This window comes from Buceros rhinoceros, unplaced genomic scaffold (genome assembly GCF_000710305.1).
Source record: "Buceros rhinoceros silvestris isolate BGI_N320 unplaced genomic scaffold, ASM71030v1 scaffold1388, whole genome shotgun sequence".
Lineage (NCBI taxonomy): Eukaryota > Metazoa > Chordata > Aves > Bucerotiformes > Bucerotidae > Buceros > Buceros rhinoceros.
Window position 1 is genome coordinate 34,415 of NW_010426151.1, and position 24,591 is coordinate 59,005.

Consider the following 24,591-nt stretch of genomic DNA (forward strand, 5'->3'; position numbering starts at 1 on the left):
CTTGCTTTACCCAGAAAAATTAACATTCTTCCACACTGCTACAAAACAAAGCAAAAAAACCCAGATACCCAAACTCTCGAGACCCCCTATTAAGGAAAAGAACTACCGAATGATAGGTGACATACAGATAATATGAGAGTACATAAACATTTATGACTACTTTGGCAACACGAAAATAAGTATCTTAAACACAAATGATGATTGAAATTATCAAATTGCTTAACATTCTTCCACACTGCTACAAAACAAAGCAAAAAAACCCAGATACCCAAACTCTCGAGACCCCCTATTAAGGAAAAGAACTACCGAATGATAGGTGACATACAGATAATATGAGAGTACATAAACATTTATGACTACTTTGGCAACACGAAAATAAGTATCTTAAACACAAATGATGATTGAAATTATCAAATTGCGCCAGGGGAGGTTAAGGTTGGATACTAGGAAAAATTTCTTCACCAAAAGGGTTGTCAGGCTGCCCAGGGAAGTGTTGGCGTCTCCATCCCTGTAGGTATTTAAAAGATGGATAGACATAGTGCTGAGGGACATGGTTTAGTGGTGGACTCGGCAGTGCTGTGTTGGTTGACGGTCTTAAAACTCTCTTCCAACCTAAACAATTCTATGGTTCTATGACTCTAAATTTTATTGAAGAAGCTTAAGGAAACAACTTTCCCCACCTCCTTACCTTTTGCCAGAACTGAAAGGGGATAGAGCAGGATGCACAGTGAGAAGTTGAGCCATGTCAGTGGTAGGTAGTATATTCCCATCCTTGCTAACATGTTGTAAGTGTACCTGCAGCAAGAGGAACAGCAAATGAGCTCAGAGAGAATGACCCTGTCTTTAAAATAAAGATATACTCTTAAAAAATTTCAGGGAATTGCAGAATTTGGAGCTGCCTATCGAGAAAATTTCAGAGCAATGCTGCAACAGTTTTTTTCATGCTCTAACTGATGTCTAAAATTAGATGGTTCATTGATTTGGAAAGATTGTCTGTGGTGCTACCCTGGAGCAGGCAGACAGCAATAGATCACTCCACCCAAATGGTCTATCAGAAACTAGCATGATTTCATATTGGTCCATCAGAAAATGGATTTCAGATAGGGATGTTACAACTGAGAGTAGCAAGCAGAATATGGCTGTTGCTTGGGACTCAGAAAATGCTGATTTATGACTGTTGAACGAGCCAAACCACTGCTGGAGGATGTTAAACAGCAAGGTAATTGCAGGTACTTTGTCTTCTGTAGTACAGTTGCTCCTCCCCTGGACCTCAGAAAGGATAGAAGGAAAAAAAAAAGCAATTGTGTTCCAAAGTTTTATTTTTACTGTAACTGTTACTGTTGCTCACTCGAGGACCAGAATGCCTAGGACTTCAGTCTCTTAAGGGGAGCTAATCCTAGCTGGTTTGATTTGAAAGTGTTACAGCAGCTTTCCAAACACCGGAGAAACAGGTCAGATTACCTTTTGGGTCATCCAAAAGGCTTTTTTGCCCTGTGGTCTTGCTAGAAACATGAAAATTTTAAGCCACATTTTAAGTCAGGACTGTTTCAACAGGTAGAATCAGCATTAAACCATTGTTCTATATTCCCTTTTTATTGACTCATTTGACTAATTTCACTTAATACTTGGACTGTAGAAGAGCTTGACAGGCTGTAATTGTACCATCTTCTCTCAAGTTTACCCTCTTTCCACCTCAGGTTTTTCTCCATTTTTTTGTTATTATTGCTTTTAAGGCCTGTCTCAACCGAATACAAAAATGAAACAGCTAATCTCTCTATACACCTTCTTGGGCTGTTTATGATATAAGCAGGAAAGATCAGATACAGAAAATTTCGCCAGATTTTCTGTCAGTGTAAAATTAGCCATGATGCGCAGGATTTTAATGTGGGACAACCTGTAACACTCAGAAGACTAGTAGGCTAAGGGATGGGATAAATTCCTGCACACATCTAGATGTGACAGCTTCTTTGAGATGCTAGGACATGACACAGATGCTGTAAAGTAAATCAGGTAAGAAATTTAAATGTGTATGCATTGTACTATGCATTATTACTTGAACTGGTTGTTAGCTCTGATAGACCTCAGTATCTTGCCTATTAAATGGCCACTGTTACTGCTGTGATGCTGGTGCTGCCTTACTGTGCTGTCAATCCTGGGTTGAAGCGAGATGTTAAAAAAATAAATCAAGGTCATTGGATTCTAAATCAGTTCCAGAAATTGCAGTTCCCTAGAACAATGAATGTTAATGCAACGATTTACTGTAAGTCAGTCACTCTGCCTCTCAACTGTGCAGATTTTTGTAAAAATCAGCAAGTTAGCTTACAAGGTCCAAGTGTTTATTTAAAATGGATAATATGCTTTTCTACCAATTCTGAAATAATGAAATGAGCCTGCAGCAGAGTGTAGGTGGGGTTCTGCTCACAAGAATAACCCATGTGGGTTCCTTACCTGACCACATCTAATAAATTCCAAAGGAAAAATAAAACACACACGACATATTTCCCTTGAACTTCTTCCTGACTGTTGATCACGACAAATAGAACAATTATTCTCTCAGTGATCTGAAAAGAAAAAAGAACTGTGAATTCAGGTAGCACCTTCTATAGCTCTCATTTCTGTGCCATTTTGGCAAAATAGGAGGCCACAGTTGAATTCAGTTTGCTTTACACGAATGCTCCAGTGAACATTTCGCTTCTTGGCCTGCTTTTGTTCAAGACACCCTGGCCTCCAGCTCAGGAGGAAAACTGGAAACTGTTGGCTGCTTCGTCAAAGATCTGCTGCAGTAAGGGTGGAGGTGTGCTTGTCATCAGGGATGACTTGGATTTGTAGCCCAGGAAACCCGTGGATGAGCTGGCTGAGGTCATGGGAGCAAGGACTTCTCCCACTGCGCTCTGGTGCCGGGAGGGCTGGTGGGGTTAAGCCTCCATGCTTGTAGGCTGCATGGAAGGCTGTGGGATACAGAGTGCCCTTGGGTGGTGGGTGGTATGCCAGACACAGTCACAGCTCAGCTTTTCACAGCTTGGAGATCTGCATCCCAGGGGATGTCTTTCCTGTAAGATTTGCAGAAAGAAGGAAGAAAAGAAGACTTCCTTGGTTTTCCTTCCTTCTTATTCCTGGCTGGGAAGAGTGGCTTTAAGCTTGTCCTTTATGTGAATTATTGTCATACTATCTATGTCATAACATTTTTCTAGTGGTTGAACCTTATCTGACCCACAAGGTATGCCTTTACAAATGAAAAGAGAGAAAAGTGGATTAAACAGGCAATGTCTCCAGCTTAAAAAAATGCTTTGGCAATGTTAAAGCTCAAGAAATTAAAACAAAGTGTGTGTTTTTGCAGCTTTCTTGGACAAGTTTCCTGATTCCGTGCCCTGCCCCATAAATTAAATTTATCTGTAGTATCCAGTACTGCCAACAGCTGCTTGTAAAACTATTATAGAACAGTACTGGCTCACTCTGATTTGCACTACTTGAACAAGTTGAAGGAGAGAACATTCATCTGTTCAATTGGTATGAATCAGTCTAGCTTCACTGCAGTTTTTAATACGCACTGCCATCTCTTCCGTAAGGTACCTTAGGTTTAACAGTTTTACAGGTTAAGATGTCAAGTCAGTGACAAGTCATTAAATGAAAATGGACTAACGAGGTGTTTTTCATAAGCACAGCCATTCCTCATCACTGGGTTTCCCCTTTCCCTTACTCCTGCCTTAAATGAAATAAGAACTTGACCTCTCAGCAAGTTTGTGTGGTAGCTTTGCTGCGTAACATTTACTGGTTTCTGCATGGATCATTTTGCCTACAGACTTCTTTGCAAGCTGCATCTGTCAGATAAAGCAGCTGTCACTTCACTATTCAGAAAAATTACGTGAGAGCCATTTTTTGTACAGAAAGAGGGCATGTCCATCCCCTAGGGATCTGGTTCTTCATCTTGGAAAGCGCTGAAGGGCCACAACAGAGAAAAATGGTTTTGCTGCCTCTTATCCTGCCCTGATTGTGATCTTGTGCTGCCGATCCCATTGGTCTCTAACCGAGGAACTGATTTCTAAGGAGGTCAGGTGTTGACAGACTTCTGTATAGATGTGCCGGGAAACAGAGAGTGAGAGTTAGTAAGTCCCATGTTTGTATGCTGATCCTGAGGAACCTGGCAAGAAAATGGGGGAACTGGAAGTGTTGATGCAGAATCTGAAAGCAAATACAACAGAGATAGGAGAAGCATGTTGGGACAAGCATCACCAGAGGGAAATCAAAACTCAGGTAAAAGCAGTGTGAGCATTGAAGGAGCTTGTGTGCTGGAGAAAATAAATAAAATAGAACCTGAGTTAAAATCATTTTTGGTAAGGGTAGTAAAGGAGTGCAGCATTGGTGGTGTGGACATTGTCTTACCTAGACCAAAGCCTTATCGTGATAATGAAAAGGTGAACATGGTTTTAGATGTGAGAGCTGGAAGATTTTCCAAATGGTCACTTGCTCTTGAAAAGGTGGCTGCATGGAAAAGAGCTAGAAAACAGTTTGGGTCAGTTGATCAGGAACTGATCCTGTTTGAGTGAGATAAAAGAATAAGCAGGAAACAGGTAGCTACCATCCCCCATTTCAAAAGGATGGGCACTGGCTGATGACACAGAGTGTCTACGGAGACCCACAATACAGACTTAGTCTGGGAGTGGAAGACACAGTGGATTTCCTTCTCTCCCCAGGGCACAAGCAGCTGCACCAGGGGCAGTGAGTATCACCCCACCTGGGGCTCAGCAGAGTCCCTCCATCAGACAATTCATGTTTGGGAAGGGGAACACTGGAGCCCCTCAGCCTCACTAGTTGCAGATGATGGAAGTCAGTAATCAGACTCTGTAATCTAGGTTAAGCACCTGCAAGAGCAGGAAACTAGACCTGATACAAAGCAGGTTCCCTGTAGGTCTTCTTTTCCTCTCTTCTGTTCTGTCTCAGACAGCAAACAGTGGGATGCACAAAGTAGCCATCAGAGGCTGAAGCTAAAACCATCTATGGCTTTGCTTTAGAGCACATCTGCGGGGCATGACACAGTCCTGGCTGGTCAGGGTAGTTGTGATGTCCTCGTGAGGATAGACGATGTCATCCTATCTCTTTTCCGTGTAAATCAGGAGGTTGGCTGTCTGTTTGCCTTTTTTCCCCTTTGAGACATTGTGCTCGCTCTCTTCATAGCAGTCATACCTTAAGGTAATCCTTACAAATCAGAGATGTATATGGAGGGTTAGTCAGAGGCTTGGGACCTTTACAGAAAGTGGCAAGGCAGGGTGCTACTTGAAGAGGAGATTGCAGTAAATGTGTTGATATTGTGACTCTATAAACAGACATCTGTATACACATATACCTGGAATCGTACATATATACACACACATATATTATGTGCACATTTATATAAAAAGCATGTGCTGCCACTCAGCTACAGCTCATTTCCTCTATGGATCATCTGTCCTTGCACGAATGAAAACATGGTATTCCCTGTGGCTGCTCTCTTGCTGGGGAAAAACAAAACCCCAAAACTGAAGTCCCGTGTTTTCATGTTCATAAAAAGGAAGTACATGCTGACACCTCACAAAGCATAAATACAGTGGTTTCATTTTTCATTCATTCTTGTTCTTTGTCTTAAAGTCAAACTGGAATTTCCTCCTCTACAGCACTGGCCTCGCACAGAATACAGGAAGTTCTGTAGAATGGCATAAATTTCCGCAAGGCAGCTTGGACGTTCGAAGCAAGTAAGTGAAACAGAGCAAATTAGACTAGCTGAGGTTAGAGCAGGAACAGGCAGCGCATTCACTTCAGTTTTTTAATAACCATGACTCTGCAGTATTGTACTCAGTACCTGAAACCCTTACTCTTCGATTTAGTGAGCATTTAAAAAAAAGTAAGAAAGTGCTACTAAATATTTAAATTAAGTTAAAAACTAATGTTTTCACCAGAAACCCACAGTACATTGCTTTTGGTCTGGTAAAACCCTCTCCTGTTTTCACATGATGAAGAACTGGTGTTTTGTTCACAAAAATGCCAATGTTTCCTTAACATCTTTCCACTCTATCCCATGCCAAAGTACCAGTCTCATCAGCCTTTACTCCTTGGCCAGTCTGCTAAATGTCATTATCCTCTGTTTTGGCAACTGTAATGACATGTGATGCATTCTGCTGTTCTCCTCTCAATCATTCAAGCTGCAAATGCCCTGAGACATCCCTTTGCACCGACTTTGTGACCCTTTCTTGTCTTCCCTACTCCAGAGTATTTCTTACACAGGACTTAGCTTTCTTTCATAGTGTGACTTGGTCTTGGCCTACCTAACCCTTCTCTTGGACCACCAACGTCTCTCTGGTGGACTGAGATTTTGTCCCTCATCCTGAATGAGTTTTTTCCAGAAAACACCAGAGTTTGCTTTTCCACTGTGCGTACCTCAAAGTGTTCTTTGCGAATGCTACTAAACCACAATAAATAGGATATTAGGCAGAAATCCTTAATTTGAATTCTGCTTAAATCTTGTCTCTGATCTAATGGCTACCAAACAACCAGCCACCACAGGGGTTCTTTCACAGCTTGTTTTATTCAAGGTATCATTACCTCCACCCATATGCTACTGCTAACATCAAGGCAGGAGAATTTTGTTTGCAGAGAGACAACACTTGGGAAAGGAACTGAGTAAGGACCCAAAGCTGTCTTTGTTGCGAGGCAAGTGTTTGGAGTCACAGTGATATGTTGTTCCTTGACCCATCTCCTCCGTAGTGCTCTGGAGAGTGCTGCGGTAATTGCACTGCCCAGGAATCGTCACAGCTTTCTAGCTTAGAATATCCATTTCATGTCTAGTGTCTTTTGTGATGACGCAAAGCAGTGTTCATGCAGGCTTCCCTGATCTCTGCTCAGTAGGGCTGGGTAGGAAAGGAACAGACTATGTCAGGGCTGGGGAATGCGTAAACTCTGCCAGGACAAGCTTTGCTTAATGACTGTTGGCATTCTCTTCAAGAGATGGCACAAGATTTGTTACCAGACACATTAGATAGGGAAGCCTTTTTCTTTTTACTTTTTCTTTACACAAAAGCATGTAGATTTAGGCAGGGGAAAACAGTTAATTGCAGTTTGACAAATTTGCTACCACAGTGAGCATCATAAAGAACAAAGATCTGTATTAGTCAATCAGTTTATACTGGAGATTTAAAAAGAGGAACATCTTCACCCATGCAATATGTCATTTGACAAAAGTGGGCTATCCAGAAAACTAAAAACATAACTAACTACTCTAAGTCTTCTACCTTCTGACTGCTGAGAGCAATACCAGTTTCACCATTATTCAAATACTAAGGATTGGGAAGGTTTAAAGGTAAACGGAAGTCAATGTTTTTTACTTTCTCCAATGCATTAAGGAAACTACCAAAACCCGAGATTAACTCCGAACAGAAAACAAGAGTGTGGTAAGGGAAATGTCAGTGAATTATTTTCTTTTCTGCTATAGCATGCAGTCTTTTAGCTGATTTTCTGCCTACAGCTGAACATATGCCCTGTAAACCCTGTCAGGACCTCTGAGTGTTGCCACAATTTGCCCAGGTCTAGCTGTGAGAGGTCAGAGACTCTTACAGCGAGAATATGATAATTCTCCTTTCTTTCCCCTCCCCAGCGTTAATTCTTCTTTGGTCCCTTAACTTCCCTTTCTTAATTCTTTTCCATCCACACTCCATGACCCCCAGCAAACCCTGTTCCAGGAGGCTTGATGTACTGATGGTTTTCTCACTGCCATCCCTTTGCTGCCCCATTTCTGCAGGCGGCCACTCGTCTGGACATCTTCCAGGTCCCTGCTGTCATGGGCTGGGTGTGGGCCATTCACTACTGAGCATCAGTCATAAAGGAAAAAGGCATGAGAGCAGCTCTTTCCCAACCCAGTTCTGAGGGCTTGATTTCTGCAGTTAGTAAGCTACTAGCAGATCAAGCTACCTAAGGAAGGGTGCAGGTGGATCATTCAGGGTAGTTCAGCCTGGGATTGTCCCCAGGAGCAGCCATGGCTGAAGGAGTGTCTCAAGAAATAGACTTACCTGCAAAAACCTGGGCAGTAGATGGCTTTTATCAATGCCAATGAGTATGTGTAGGATCTCCAGTGTAGATAACAACTGGCAAAGGCGCATTACGAGTCCTATAGAGTAAAATGTGTCGGCCAATGAATCTACAATCAAAGTGAAGAGGGTAGTTATATAGTAAATGCCTGGACTAGGTACTGGGTTCACTCTTAACCTATCACCACTGGAGATGACAAGAGATAAAGTTCCCACAGTACCGGACTTTTGGGTAGCAAAAGCAAAGCTTCAGGGAAGAGAAGGCAGTCCACTCTGTGGGCATGGCTCTGACACAGAGGCAGGAAGCTGAGAAAAGAATGGGATCCGCTATACGTGTGCAGGTTGTGTTGGTTTAGATATAAATAACCACTTTAGGTTATTTTTAAATATGGGGAAATGTTGAAGAAATGTATGAGAAATGTCTAAACATGAGGAGATGTCGTCTTCCTACCTGCATCTGTACCCATGGCACTTCCTAAAATAAGTAGATCACAAAGCAGGTATTTTATGTGCCAAAAACTCTCCACCATTTCAAATAATTTTACATTTCCAGTCACTAGTGTTCTATTTTTGTGCTTTAACCCAGGCAAAGTAAAGAGAAACATGTTGTAAAGTTTTTGGAGATAGTCATGTGCAGTAACCACAAAGATACTCCCTTCTGGTGGCTTCAGTAAGATTAAAAATTTAACATAAAAACTGGACCTAGTCACATTTAGGTCTAAGTCAAATGTGACTAGCATCCTGCTGAGTATTAGAGTTTATTCGTCAAAGAGCTTCATTCCTGATGTTGATACAGGCAGAACATCGGTACTAGTCATTTGTTCATCTTTTTTAATGGAAGAAACAATGTTTTTCCAGTTGAAATTACAGCCCATGGTACTGGATATACACCTATTCAGAATCCTAACTGTATCTGTAATTCGATCTGTTTCTGTGTGTCACTACCCCTTAAAATGTTTAAGGAAAATACAGAAGAAATCCTACCTTCTCCAAATGACATGAACCTGATGATCATGTTTGTAAATATCCAAGAATGTCCACAGAATTGCATTAAGTCATACGCAAAGAGGTAGGTGTTCATGGTAAAGCTGTGGAGGTGAAAACGATAAAGCAGACTGTATGACTTACTACAGCATTCAAGCTTTTTGACCTATAGAAATAGCACACTGTTTGGACGTGTTAATAAATCAGAGGAAAACAGCTGAGAAGTGAAGACATCAGTGAAAACTGTCTGTGTCTGTCAGTGGTCCAGAACAGTACTCTCCCTAATGAATCAAAGGCTCCCTTTGTTGGTACGTCTGGGATACGACGAGAAAACAATTCAGAGTTTCCACCAGTGGTGAGGGTGGTCGGTAGCCGGACAGTTAAATTTGTGCCTCCAGAGGAAAAAAGTAACTAAACAAAGACACTCCGCTGAGTGCTGGATTCGAGTCTGAGCCCCTTGGCTTCGCTCTGCCTTGACAGTGAGAGCAGACTCGAGGAACTGCTGGGATCGCACTCACCGCAGCCCTGCTGTGAGGGCCTTGGGCTCCCACGGACAGCAGCCTTGGGATTTATGAATCTGGGTGACGTTTATCCTGTTCTTCCCAGAAAACATCTCTCTAGCATAAGCTCAAGACAGCCTAAAGGACAATGCTAATAATTTACAGTGTCTCCAGCAGACAGCATAGTTTTAAGTATAAAAAATGTAGGTGAAGAAATGGAAAAGCCACATTTCAATCTGCTTTTCTTTGATGCAGTCTGAAGGATATCTGTCTGTCCCTTGTTTAACCAACTTGCTCTACAAGTTTTCCACAGAAACATTAAATTAGGATCTTTGCCTTTCTCTGCAGCCTGTGTTTAAAGTTGCGTTCAATAAAGTGAATCATCTTCTGTTGGAGCAGACTAATTCTTGTAGCTATTCTAACCTAATTTTCATGGATAATCTGAGTTTTGGAAAACTTCTTAGACTATGAAGATATTTAATTTCCTCTTCCCATAAATCTATTTTCTTCTGATCTATTCCAGAGAGAGAGGCTTGCCTGTCCTCCAGCTGTGAAGAGGACTGTCTACCTTTGGGGGAAATTAATTTGTTAATTTTGTTCTAGAATTACTTTATGAAGTAGTAAGATCTCTTTAAGTTACCCCTTGATCCAGTGTGTTCATGTGGTATGTCTCTGTCATCGAACTTTATTTCATTTTATCTGTACATTAACAAACACAGTGATTTTCTGTGTTTGGAGATACCTCAATACGATAAATGGATATACTTCATTACCAGCATTGGACCAAGACCATAAATAACTATACACCCTTCTGTAACTTGATCTAGATAAACTGATCTTCTGAAGTTTTAATCTAAATATATCCTAGGGAGGACATAAAAAATGGCTTTCTTCCTCTCTTCCTATTATGCAGGATGGCTGCTATTCATATCATCACTTCTGTAAGCACAGAAAGATTTGTTGGTGTAATTTACCTCCCCAGGGACATCAGTGCCCTTTGATGCTATGAAAATAAGACATATGAGTACCCAGACAGAGGAATGTATTCCATAAACACTCCTTTTGGGAAAGTATGATAAAACTGAATCGGACTAAAGTCCCATCAGCTCTATAGATATTTACCAAAAATTGGTTTATTCCTGAATGATGCTTTTGTTCTTTCTTGCGGTAAGAAAAAAAGGCAAAAAAATTAAGAATATTGTTCTGATTTAAGAAACAGTCTTATTACTGGATGGATAGGAATTGCTGTAACGGGTGTGAAAGTTATGTTGTGAAAATCTAGACGCTTTCCAGTCAGCACCTTCACTAGTCTCTTTGGTCTGATATTGCTATGTGGGCTTTGCATGGGATGCAAGCTGAGCATATGGTTTCTCTCTTCTTCTTCTGAAGCTTGTTTATTACATCTGTCTCTCATCCTCAGAAGTCATCTTTCAGTGATTTGGGCTTATTTTCCAAACTATTCCTCCATTGGCTGGCTAGAAGTTTGTTGTCTTTACAATTCTTAAGCTGTTTAATCTTGGCTAAACAGGACGTAACCAAGAGGATATTTGTAAATGCATCTTCACTCTAGTGTTCTGGCAATATGGCAGTCCATACATGTTAGAACTCATCATCTTTAACATGCACTGGTGACTGCTGTGAAACATATACACACTGTCGGCATTTATGGAGGGCCCCATGCTCCCAGTGAATTGTAGGGTTGCACTGGAGGGCAGCGTGCTGGTGTTAACCGGAAGACCAGTCCCAACCCTAGAGCTGCGAGCAGCACAGCTTCCTCGCTTGATGATGCTCTCCACTGTGGGAAGGAACAGTCCAGATCTTAAAATGAGGTTTCACTGTGTGAATTCCCACACAAAAGCTACTTAAGAGCAAATAGAAGCCTTTGGCTGAAGTGAAGAAATCTGCAGACAGTAGAAAGTGATTTCTGTATAATCAAAGGAAACTGAAATGTAGCTGTTCTGTAAGGTCTTTCTCATTTCTGATGTCTTTACCTGGAGAACCAGAAGCAAACTGAGAATAACCTATTTCGCTATCCTAACAGGTTTGTGTCACAACACAAAATTCAGCCGTCTGTTGCTGTTTGAAAGGTTAATGGCAGATGAAATGGACTTTAATTAGATTTCCTTCTCCCCTCCATTCACAGCAGGCATCATTCCACATTTACCTCACAGAGCCTGCTCCTGCAGCACCCTGCAGACACAACACTGACTAGCAACCCACCAGGTAGTGTTAGTTCCTAACCCTTCCCCAGATTTGCTCGCTGACTTTAAAAACCTCACTTAGCCTCCCTGGTGCCTGGTTTGCAAAATTGACTTGCTGCTACATTTTGTTCCTTATAGTGTGATGTGCTTTAATGCTTTCAAGTTGCTTTCATTCGAAGGCATTGGGGGAGCACTGCACATTTCAGTATTCTGTCTGCATTGATGATGGGAGAAAGAACATCTTGCAGTAGGGAGACCTAGAAGGCTGGACTTGCTGTCTGCTGTTTTAGTTGTCAGTTCCATGTCACATACTGGGCTGATTTTGTACCAAATACCTTTAAATGCGACGGATGCATTTATCATATTTAGGATCAGCCTTGTGCAGTGGGAAAACGTATCTGCTTTCTCTCTGCACTTAGAACCAAGGAAACTAGATGAGATGTAAGACCGCTCAGAACTAAGACACACAGCAGCTTGGTCCCAAACATCCTCTTTCACTTTTAATCACCTGCAGAGATTTTACCAGTGGTATAGTTTAAGCTTAAAAAGCCCGACGTATTTACAAAGTCAGAAAAATCCCACAAAGTGTAATTGTTCCCTTTAATAAATTTTAGCATGAAGGTCTTCAGTGTGTCTTTGTGGTATCTATCATCTGACGCAAGTACGGAGGTAGGTGCCGTCAGTGTCTGAGGAGTGGTCAGGACCACATCCCCCTTGAGCTAGGGTGACAGCACAGCAGTGGCACCCAGCTTAGGGCAGCCCTTCCCCAGCTAGGTGTCCCTTGCAAGGCACTAGGGTGAAGGCGTCATCCTCGTCCCTCTCAAGGAGGGTGCACCCAGGCCTGCATGAACTGAGCACTTCCCTGCCTTCAGAGCTATTACACTCTGCCACCTTCCTGTGAGCCCCTACTGGCTGGCCACACATGAGGAAGCAACCCTCGCGATGAAGCCGGAGTGCAATGTTCCTTTTTTTGTTGTTTTCATTATTTTTTCTGCAGGAAAGGGCTGCTAGAAAAGCTTCTCTGCTGACACAGTTTCCTTTTCAGTCATAATGATCTGAATTTCTTTCCCCTCCTACCCCTGTGACAAGCTGCAAGCGCTCAGGAAGAAGAAAGCTGCGGAGAACCAGTACAAGAGACGTAGTTTTCTCTCACAGGCACATCCCACCCCTCTTTTTTTTTTTTCCCCTGCCTCTCGCGTTTGAGCAGTCTAGGTCACCTGCGCTCAAGAGATATTACCTGTTGCAGGGGTCGGATGCTGTTGCTGCTCCTGATCTTACTCCTTTTTTTCTCTCTACAGCTGCAACAGCTGTTTGTTAGGAGATCACCCCTCCTCTTTCCTCTTCCCCCACCCTACGACGTCACCGTATGTAGCACTAAGCAGGAACAACACTGCACTTTCTGAGAAAGGAGTTTCTAACACCAAGTATCTCCACTGCCTTTGCCCTGCTCCTCACCTAGCCTAGCCTGGACTAGCTTAGCCTGACCTAATCTAAATTGGTTTCTTGATGGTGTACCAGGAAACTAGTCTGTATATCCCACTAACTTTGTCTCTTTACCCAGAGCAATATTTTGAAGGATTACTAGGAAGAAGAAATGCAAAATGAAAAATTTGTTTTCATCTTCTGTTTAAATCATCAGCACTATAACAGTGCTAGCAACACATGATAAAGAAGGCTGGGAGCATAGCATAAAAGGAACACCTTACATTGCTTCAGATAGATAGATAGAAGAAAGAATTTTCCACTTCTTCTCTAGAAACGCCTATTTGTTCACACCCCTGTGAAGTACGGGCACTACTAGCAGAAGAAATGTTTATACATATGTACATCCTAGTTTACTTCTGCCCTTAAGTGTCTGGAATACCTTAGCATAAACCACATGAAGAAGAATGTCATAACGTGTTTATAAAGCTCCTTCTGCCAATAAATCCGTTTTCACATTGGTACTCTTGTTGAAAGAACCCCTCACCCTATAGAGAAATTTAAAATCTGGCATTATGACTTAATGAGCCTTACTGGGTCTCATCCCTAGTGCAAGTGGCATTGAGCTCCTCGCAAGACCAAGTCCACTCCCTTTGGTGTCCTGGAGAGGTTAGAGATGCCTACCTGGCAAGTGGGTGACTTCCTGGCAAACACAGTGGTGCACCATGTTTTTCCTGGTTATGTCTCCCATCTGGGTCCTTAGCCAAATGACCGTGCGGTTATGCCTGGGTTTCCTGCTGGCGTGGCAACTCACTTCTACTGCTCAAGAGTCAGTATCTTTTTCTAGGCTAAAAAATGTATTTCTTTCTTTCTCAGGAGGAAATAATAATTCAGCATTAAATAACGGATTAAACAAATAAATAAATGGATCTTGAAAGGCTCAGCTCATAGCTCTTGCAAATGTGCTCCTACACTGCATGCCTCTGGAGGAGAAACTTGGTGTGACTTGTAATGCCAGGAGCTGAGCTCTCGACAAAATCCGTAACAGAATCCAGCAGCAGGAAACACAGCTCTTTTCAAATGTCAGGCAAATACCTAAAAGCAACAAAAACTCACCTAGATTTGCGATGTGCAAAATCCCACTTGTGAGCAGCTGCCAAGATAAAGTTCCCACAGATGACAAAGGCACCTGCAAGAGCTTGCAAGCTGAATACCCATTCCCTTTCACTCCCATGGCACAGGCTGCCGGGAGGCAGGAGGGCAGCTGGGGCAGCTTTGGCAGCCTGCAGGCCACTGCGCACTGCCGCATGGGACCCCTGTACCAGCCAGTGCCACCCTGCCCCAGGCAGGTCTTTAGAGCAAAACAACCATGCTGAGGAAGTGGTGCCCACCACTGGAGCATTTTGAGCACTTCCCTTTGACAGCAACTTAGCCCTGTGGATGAGGTGCCCATTGCTGGCTGGAGTAAAAAATCCCCTGGTGTGATGGCATGCCAAAGGAGTGTTGCTGTCTTCCAAAATGAATTACGTTGGTGCACTCCAAGCCTGCCTTGTGATGAGGAATGAGACATTGCAAGGGGCAGTGATTAGAAAATTTGCCTCAAAGGTGTACTTCTGACCTCAACTATAATGCATTAGAAGTACACCCTTTTGAGGAGCAATGCACTGCAGCAGGGGAGCCAAGGTATGAGGCTCATAAATCCACTATTCCGTGAGTATTAAAATTCTTCTTTGGGACAAGTAGAATACCACTCAGCCAGTGGGCTATAGTAGATGTACAGGCCTGATGCTAGCCCCCAGGATCTGTTTTCGACAAGAAAATCCTTCTCTGCAATGCAGGGCTTTTTTTCCGTGTACAACTTGCAGTTAAAAATGCATGTAGTGCCTTTTCAGCTGTGCGATCTGCAGTGGGTTTTTGTAGCGTGGTGGCCTAAAGGAATGAGAACGGAGGGTCAGTAAGAAGAGGTAACAGCTTTTATTAGACTAGGTGGAAGTGGGAATGCTTCCAGGCACACGGAGCTTGGAGAAGGCTTTTATGCTTAAAATATTTAACAATTTTGTAACCTGTAATGACATTCAGATGAAAGTAGATATTAAATGACACTATTGGAACACATGTTAGCTGGATATAGGAAGACTAGAATACGACTGGTAAAAAAATCTAACTTTTCTTTTTTGGAAAATAAACTTTCTTGCACCGAAACTTCTGTCTAGAAACGACTTAACCAGCATAAAAAAATTACTTGTATATAACTGCCGGCATCTTTTAAAACAAGCTTCGTGACTGTTCAGCACATGTTAAGCCTGAGTCTCCTGGATTTCTCAAAATCTGAACAGGCTATAACCACATTTGTTTTCCCTGTGTCATGAGGTAGGAAAAACATGTTCTGTCTGGGCACAGTGTTTGTGTCAGGAACCGTTGCAAGGGGCTGATTTATGCATAAAGTTAACATCAGCCCTGAAATGTTTCAACTGATAGGGACAGAATCTCATTCTCTTCAAATAGGAAACATTCACCAGGATAAAACATCTTCTCCTTTTATAGCTAGCTTTTGTTTCCAAATGCTTGCTACAACAGCAATATGCAGATTTTTAAGAAAAGAAACCATGTGTTTTAAAATTAATTTTTCAGTGTCCTCCTTTCCTCTATGATTAGATTTTTTTGGCTCCCCAAATGCAAGCCTGTGTTTTGGCTAGTGGGTTATACTACTTTAAGCACTGGTACATCACAGCTCTTCAACATTATTTGCTTAATTGGAAGCACACACTCCAGTACTGTTGACTTCAGTTAAAAACTAAACCCTGGGCTGTCTGGGGCTCGTGGGGCTGATGTGGTGCAGTACTGGACACTTTCATTTCTCACTGGCAGAGTATTTGCACAGTGGTGGCTGGTGTTTATGTCCATGACTGAGACTGACGGTGAGAAAAGGTAGGCTGTGCAGAGACAGCAGAGGAAGAAAAGTCCTCTCCACGCTGCAAACAAGTAACAGGAAAAAGAGTCGATGTTTTTCACCGTGTTCTTAAACTGGACAAAAGAGGAAGCAGCAACCATGGCAGCTTCATGCCTCTTACACCCTGGCAGTTTTGTAAATCTGGCAGAGACTCTGGCTTGCAAACAGGTTCTGCTTCACCAGATCTGATTCACTGGCATTGTCAAACAGAGTAAGTCACACCGAAGATCCAGGCTGCTTTAGAACAAGGAGAGTTGTACAGGGTGAGCAAACACTGTGCCACAAGGGTCCACCAAACAGATATGGAGCTGAAAGTTTTAGCACTACAATTTCATGTAATGAAAAGTGGATCAAGTTTGAAAGTGCTTTTGGAGGTAAAAAAGTCCCAGCCTTGGGGGGCATTTACCGTCTTCCAGGAGAGCTCAGCTCCAAAGCAGGCAGGGGTATTTCAGGAGAAGCAGGCTGTTGGCATTTCCTTGCTACTTTCCTGTAGCTGCATCAGAACAAGAGAAAGGGTAAGTGAAGCCAGACAAAAGCCTCCTGACAGTTCCTGTCCAGACCTCCCAAAATGTCTTTTGGAGGAGATATGACAGCCTTATCCTCCTTACCTGTCACTTCTGGGGAGTCTTTGAGGGAGCAGGTCATCTGGCCTCTAGACTGACCTTCATACTTGCAATCAGCCCTACAACTCTGTAGGAATATGTTGATTTTTGGGACTCATTATTTTCAAGCACAAGATATTACCCCAAACCCCAGGCAGAGGAAATCAGTACAAAACTTCTGACTACATCCTCAACGTAGCATAAAGATGCAAACAATTGTGTTTCTTTAATATACCTTAATCCTGTTTTTCATAATACTAATTCTAAATGGAAGCAACTCATTTTTATGATGCAAAGCATGACTTCATTTTAGGCTGGTTATTATAACCTGGTTCCACTGTTCTTAAACAATCTGAATCTGCATGTTCAGGGACAATATAATCTATTTTTTAGGGTAACAATTTTTTACAATGTAATTTTCTTACAGGGATTGCTGTAAATCACACAACTCATTTTACCTTTTTTTTTTTTTTACAATATCCTTTATCCTTTAGAAAATGTTCCTGCCCTGTCCTTCTCATTTCCAGCAAGTCTTTTTTCAGCAGAGTGGGAAATTCACTGGTTTTTCTAGGGAGGCAGTGAAATGGTTAACTAAATATCAAGGAGAGTTCTGAAATGAGACATGCTTCTACAGTCTCTGTGTCTCCCAGTTCGCTGCACCCCATTTCGTTACTGAATTCATCACCCACGGGCCCATCAATATCATGTGCCACTACAGTAACAAGGAGGAATTAAAGCTTGATGGACTGGGGGATTTTCCTCTTTTTTAAACGTTAGCCACAACCAAGACACTCATAAATGAACCTGTGATAAGCACTTCTGACATTTTCTAGGAGTTTAATAGTTTGCACACAGTGAACGTTACCCTGCTATAGGGAACTGGGAAGCAGAGGGAGATGGGCTCTATTTGTCTTTTTTTTTTCTTTTAAATAAAAAAGAGAGAGAAATTGAAAGTTCAGTATCTTGAAATACTGAACACAGTGATCACATTCAGTACAAATCCTTTTAAATGCATGTGAGGAGCTGTGAGAGGATTTAACGCTTCTCTACGGTGTGAGTTCTACTAACAAGCAGTGGGATCTTTAACTATTAAAAAATTATAACCACAAGAAAAAATATAGTATGGCCAATGTGAGCTTTTCCTAAAAAGTGGAGACCACAACTGAGTCCACCTCGAACCCAAAGAGGCTTGAAGAGAAAGTATATTAACTGCTTTAAGAGAAAACAAATTTTTAAAAAATATTTGAAGTCATACAGGCTTGCATCTCTCTCACACACGCGCACACACACGCCCCCTGCCCCAGAATAAAGGCTTTCTGTTTTATGTAAACATGTCTGTGAAGATATTTTCTTTCTGGGAAAATGAGCTGTAACACACAGCACACCAGCACAGTCCAGAGGAAGCTGGGTAGGTTCTAGCCAACAAAGATAAGAAACTTGAGGAATACAGTTGACAGCAAGAGCTGTAGTGAGTAGACATGGTGGCAACTGCTGTCCGGGGGGCAGATATGCTATTTGGAAGCTCGACATTTAATCTCGACATTTAATGTGGATTTTGACTTTCCAAATGCATTGCCATGTTCTGACACATTTTGTTTTGAAGAGGGGAGTGTTAACTGTGTATACTTCCACACTTTCAAAAGTGGTTTGTATTATTTGCTTGTAGATTGAATTCTTCACTGCTGAATGTAACATGCTTTTAGGATCCTGCTTGCAAAACCTTGGGCTCAAGAAGGCTCAAGAAGGTTAGTCTTAGAAAATGAATAAACCTTGCAGCCTCTTGTGGAGAGAACTGAGGCAGTATGTGAATTTCTCTGTGCTCTTCTACCTATCACTTGCCATTGGTTCATCCTCAGACTCCCTGAAATAAAAAACAGGGGGTTGCCAGATCACATGAGCTGGGGATTTCAATTTTAGTATTGCACAGAAGGAAAAGGAATTAATCCAGGACAAAACCAATGAAGAGCCTAAGCTGTGTTTGGAAGCAAGGTGGGCTTGGCAGTGCATTGCTGCAGCGGGGAGGCCCCATGGCAGTGCTGCAGCTGTCCTCCTGCTTGCAGAACGGGCTGTGGCACTGGCATGTCTGCAGGCTGAGGACAAATACTGTCCTTGCTTTCCGTGTCAGAGTTTGCTCCTCTGGGAACTCTCAGCACCGAAAAGCCCTTGCACCTTACCAGGATTTCTTGAAGTCAATAGAAGTGTAGGAAATGCTGGTACAAATGACTCATCCTTGCATATAAGGATAGTAATAAGAAGATGTTTGGACATTAAAATGAACAGTCACCTTATTGGATTGGATTGGAAGTATCAAATGCCGTCTTACTTGCTTTGTTCACCTTTTTTTTTGCTCAGCATTACATTTCTAAAGCAAAGTAAGTTCATTCTGTCAGTCAAAACGGAGGACTGACTTTCTTTTAAGATTTATTTTGTATCTTTGTCACCCTCATTTCTCGATCTCCCCTCTGGTCGCTCCTCAGAAGGACTCAGCCTTCCTCCACAACTGGGAAGGGGAAAGCGGTTTAGGGCTACCCCTGACAAGGGGCAGAAGGGGTTGGAAGGGGCGAAGACTGGAAGGATGCAGCCAGTCTGTGGGCACTGTCTCCTCATGAGCAGTTCCGGATCCCCTCTCCAACCCACTCCCCTCTGGTGTCAGTCTGCCTGCTCCACCACAGTCACCACTGCAACTTCCGCTGGCTGCTCTGAAGGAGTTCACAGCTGTCCTCCCTAGCAACAAGGGCTAATCATGGATGATTATTTAGAGAATTATTTCCACAGCCTTGTTGTTTTGCTTTGGGGTTTTTCTCTTGTTTAGGTTTGCTTTGGTGTTTTTTGGGTTTTTTTTTTGTTTGTTTGTTTGTTTGGTTTCTTTCCAATTTAAAAATGAAGCAAAGCCAGAGCTGACAGAACAGGCCAAACCCATGGAAGAACTGCTTTGGACAGCTGTTGACTGTGACTTGTGAATAATTTTTTCCAAAGTCTGGAATAAGCATTCTTCAGTTCTGCTGTAGCCATTCTGAAGATTCATGTGGGATACAAGGGATACAAGGCATTTGACCCCCATCTCGTAAACCCGCTCCAGAAAACAGACTGCATAAATGAAACCCTATCACTGGTAGTGCAGTTACCCAAAAAGTGCAGCACAGCATGTGTAAGCGAGGTGCTGTAAGACCAGGTATGAGAACAGTCACAATCGTGACTGAGACCTGTGCTGCACAGCACAGGTGCATGTCTTATGAGTAAATTTGTGAAAACTGTTGGTCTACAAGCAGTCCCATCTTGGAAGGATTTTGTTTCATCTATGTTAAACATTTTTCCGGGATTTTAGACTTCACATTCACTTTTTTATTCATTTCCATTTGAAAATAATTCATGTTAAAAACTATATTTTGCTACGTTTGTTTGACTTCTAGAAATACTAACTGGAAGAAATACCAGAGGGTTTCAGCTAGCCAGGGGCATAATATACAGCTGATTTGGTAACTTGGTGATGATGAAATACAGGTTGCTCCAAAATGTTACAATGGCAAAGAGAAGGGAAAGGATCTTCTGGCTCTTCATCTTTTTTCCTTCACCTTAAAGAGCCTTTATCTTTCTTTAAAAAGTAGTACATTTTTCTTTAAAAAGTAGGAATAAAACAATTATTTATCGGTTTGTTATTTTCTTTTTCCTTCCTATTTGTTGAGCGACTATGCCTGTTCCAGGGTCCCCACCTTTAAATTGGTCTTTTAGACGGTGCTTTGGCACAAATAATTTCTATTACCTTGTAGTTGGCAAAAAAGTAATTGAAATCAAATGCTGGTTTATGAGCTCCTGTCCATCACCTCTGAGATGATCTTTCTTTTGAGAACGGGTCATTTTTCTTTCAATTCCTTTCTGTGAACCTAATAGCGGTTTATCGATAAGCAACATACTCATAAAGAGCTGAAACACTGTCTTACCAGAACATATTCACCTACAATTCTTGCACTTGTCTGTAATCTCACTTTGCCCCCTAGTGCCCATTCGGGTTTTCTCCTGTACTGCAAAGTACCTCGAGGACTGAAATACATCAAAATATGTTTTAATTTGGCTGGTTTAGATTTTTAAAGATAGTTATGAACTAAAAAGAAAGCTTAATGGAATGAGAGTTTCAATTAATCCTGAACAATTAACAGGCCATGAATTAACATATTCCCACTGCAGGCAAATGAGGCAATAAAAACTGGAATCCTTTGTGAGAGAGCAGCTGAAACTATTTCATGTTATTTCCAAGTTTCAGTAAAAATGAAGCCATTTCAATAACAGTTTACTGCATTGCAGAAGCCGCCCAGGATATCAGAACTAGAAAGGTGAGTAGGCTGAATGTCCTTTTATTGTACAGGCTCGAAGAAGTGCAAAAAACAAGCAAGCAGAAGAAATAAGATTTGAAACAATCATCTCAGAGTGAAGCCTTTTCAAGTGCTGTTAGTTGCAAAGCCCGAGAAACACATGTTTATCTGTAACATTTGTCACTGCCGGGTGTCACCCAGCAGAAAGAAGGCTCTGATATTTTGCTCTGTTTCTTTGGTCGTTTCTGTTGTTCTGGATCATGGTGAACTTGTTAGCTGTTTTTTTCCTGGTGTTTCAGCTTCAGACCTGATGATACCCATATTTCTCATCGTTTCTTTAGCTTGCATCCATGAGTGGAACAGAGGAGAGAATATACACCCTGCAAAAGAGACCGGTGTCATGGATACGATACCTGAGATATGGTGTACCACTGTTATTGTTCTTACTCGTCAATTTTTTGTTTAGATGCACCTTTTTGTTATCAACCCGTTGAACGATACTCTTCTGAATAGATGGAGATCAGGCAAAGCTTTAAAGAAGTGGTTCCTCACCTGATGCTCAAACCAACCTCTAGCAATTTCAGCCCTCTGGGACTATCACCACCCTCTCTTGGGAGCCACCGTCATAGTCTCTCTCTCATCTGCTTCTTTATGCAAGACTCAGAAGCCTGGGCTAAATGTACATCAGCCCTGGCCACAGGCAATAGCGCTTTTTTTTTTTCTTTCTGTCATCGGGGTTTTTTTACCACATTTTTACTAATATTCATCAGATAAAAGAGCTTGGCTATAACTCTGTTTTCCCCCTTACTAACATACAGCAAGTGACTAGGGAAAACACAATCAGTTGAAATGGAGTTACCCAGGGACAATTTCCCAAGGGTGAAGTCCAGGCTTGACCTCACAGAAATTAGTGGATTTTTGCCCAGTTTGTCGTGAGTTGTTTTAAAGATTTGGATTATATTCCAATTATTTCTCAAGGCTGTAGGATTGGAGGGGAAATTCATTGGAATACCAAGGGCTATCTTTTTCTGTAAGACAATTTGTAAGCAAAGGGAAGGAGGGAGAAGGTTTCATGCAGCAGTAAAACATAGAACTGAATGGTGATGTTTTGAGATTGCGGTAGCCAACGTCCACGAACAAGTAGAATGTGCCACAGGCAGATGTGGCTTCCATATAGAGAGCTACTTTTCATGTAGAGAAGTTAATTCAAAAAAGCTTGTGAAAGAAGTTAAAGAAAGAAGTGAATTGGAAGGGGAATAAAAGCCTTTCTCCCAGGTAGAGGAGACAAAGATACTTCGGTTAAAAGTAACAATGTCCAACTGAGAAGTAATTGCAGAAGCCACAGATACTGCAAACAACACCCTGTGTGGACAAATCATTCTAGAATTACTTTACCTCTTGGAACAAAGCAAATGTTAGAATGACTCAAATGTAAAATAAAACAGATTCTTGGAAAAGAGCATACGAACTTTGAAAGAATAAGAATGTTCTCAACTTAGGCCAAGATCACTTAAATAAACAATACACTGCTTTATTTTTTTATGCGGTTTCAATCATCAGTACAAATGTAGCAATTGCTACAAGGTGAGGCTTGTGTAGTCCATTCTCTCTATGTAGGTGAAATAAATAGGGATGGAAACTAGCAGCACATTGTCTCAGCAGAAAAAGCCATAGGATGGCACTATTCGGTAAGATTGCAATCCCTTCCTATGGAGTATCCCTCACTGAGCATTCATATTGATTATATTATAGCTAGTGTAGACACCTTGCTTACCAACAGAAAAATATTCTTATGTTAAATAATGCATTACATTTGCAAAAAAAAAAAAAAGGCAACATCATTATTTAAATACAATGAAAATTAACTAGAAGCACTGCCACAAGACAGATCACAGAGCAAATTATAGATAAAGATTTTTTAAGCTATGTCAGGGCAAAATCTTTGTACCTTAGTTGTTAAGCTTCCTTATGACTTTATCAACCAGCTGAAGACATTTCCTCATTTCTGCGCGGCTGATCTCCCAGGAGCATAGGTTGTGTTGTTTATCTTTAAGAAAACAGTCTATTTTTTTGAAATACTTCTTCAGTTTCAGTCTGTTGACTTCTTTGCTCCAAAAGTAGTGGCTCTGCTTCTTGATTACACATGCCTCCAGTTGCTCAATTTGCCGATAAAGTCCATTTTGGAATTGTTCTAAAGCTGTCCCATCCCAAGCAGCAAGCGTCAGATTTTTGCTAAAGATATAGAAGATGTGTTGGAAGATCTCTTCAATGGCCGCTTTGACAGTCTCTTTCTGCCTGGGCTTCAGAACCCGCTCAGGGAATCTGAAGGATGTTTTCTCTCTTAGACATTGTTGAGGAAACTTTTTGCCCATTTTGTCCAGAAGTTGCAAGCTGTTCTCAACCACTTTTCGTTGCTGTAAAGGAAGGTGATTACAGTGAAGACTGGAGATGATGGTTGTAGTGCACGATAGTATGAGGCCAACTTGTATCAAGCCAAGAGCATTCATGATAAAGATAAGCTTTTATGTTCCTCCTTTCCTTTATATAAATTCTGAGAGACAGGCTGGGATGCTTTGAAGGTCATTCATAGGCTCCTGTTTCTCCAAAATCTTGAAATTGAATTATTCTGTATGAAGTTTTCTTTCATCATTTTTTGGTTTTTAAGGTTTTCCCCCTTGTGTGAGCTTTTGACACTTACCACTTTCATTTTCTGCCTTATGACTTCATTGTCTTTTTTTTTTTCCTTTTTTTTTTCATTTCAGCTGGATAATAGACTGTCACATATTATCTTAGATAATCTATTCTCTCTTCCTCAAAAAGTTGCAGAAATATCCTTAGTTTCTTAGTATTTTAGCTGTGGAAGAATATGTTGAAATAACACAGTGGTGAGTCAGGGACCTGCTGAATGTTACTGCCATCCCATCTCCTCAGATTTATACTTTCAAAATTCAGCTAGGCTTTCTGGACCCATTTTCATTCAGGAAAAATACTCTCCTCACTTTCATTTTTCTTGCCCATTTGGACTCAAAGGACAGATGGCATATCATTCTGTGTGTATGAATGAATTAATATACCTATGAGTATTTTAATGCATACACGCTGCTAAATAAATGAGGCCTCGATCTCACTCAGAGACTGTAAGTGGTGTGCAAATACAAGTACTCACATGGGAGAAGGTTAGATACTCTTTTTTTTTTTTTCCCCTGGATGATAAACTGAGCAATAATTAATCTCAATGCCAGTAGAGTACACGTCTGAATTCTGACATGAAATGGGAGGAGAATGAATATAAAGGACAAAAAATGCTCTAAAATCCAGCCATTTGCTTTCCTTAGCCTTACAATAATGGAGGAGGTTAGGACTATCAGTGCACTGGGAAACCTGACTTCTGCCTCTGATTTTGATGAAAGCTTGTCTTAAACCATCGTTTTGCTCCCTCTCCAGCTTCCTTATGTGTAAACACATATCACTGCAAAGACAATTCTCTGTGGGTGTTTATGACTTCATTAAAAGGTCAGACAACCTTTTTCTAGTCTGAGACCTGGCTCTGTATTTTTGTCCTGTTACTGCACCC

The 24,591-nt window shown here is 41.5% G+C and overlaps 2 protein-coding genes across 2 annotated transcripts in view; both read right to left on the reverse strand.

Moving 5' to 3' along the window:
• The window catches only part of PTPLAD2 (protein tyrosine phosphatase-like A domain containing 2), a 10,632-nt gene extending 1,500 nt beyond the window's left edge, over positions 1–9,132 (reverse strand). Inside the window, exons 1-4 of the mRNA XM_010141363.1 lie at positions 9,036–9,132; positions 8,034–8,161; positions 2,449–2,561; positions 689–795 (exon numbers count right to left, since the gene is read on the reverse strand). Coding sequence (XP_010139665.1) covers positions 689–795; positions 2,449–2,561; positions 8,034–8,161; positions 9,036–9,132 — 445 coding nt within the window. The remainder of the gene's footprint in view (positions 1–688; positions 796–2,448; positions 2,562–8,033; positions 8,162–9,035) is intronic.
• Positions 9,133–22,966: 13,834 nt separating this feature from the next.
• Positions 22,967–23,524, reverse strand: LOC104498037 (interferon epsilon-like). Its single transcript, XM_010141359.1, has one exon. The coding sequence runs from the start codon at positions 23,522–23,524 to the stop codon at positions 22,967–22,969; it is 558 nt and encodes a 185-aa protein (XP_010139661.1).
• Between the last annotated feature and the right edge of the window lie 1,067 nt (positions 23,525–24,591).

What these genes read in the sequence shown, in the direction of transcription:
- LOC104498037 (XM_010141359.1), bottom strand. Translation starts at nt 23,524, where the DNA reads ATGAATGCTCTTGGCTTGATACAAGTTGGCCTCATACTATCGTGCACT.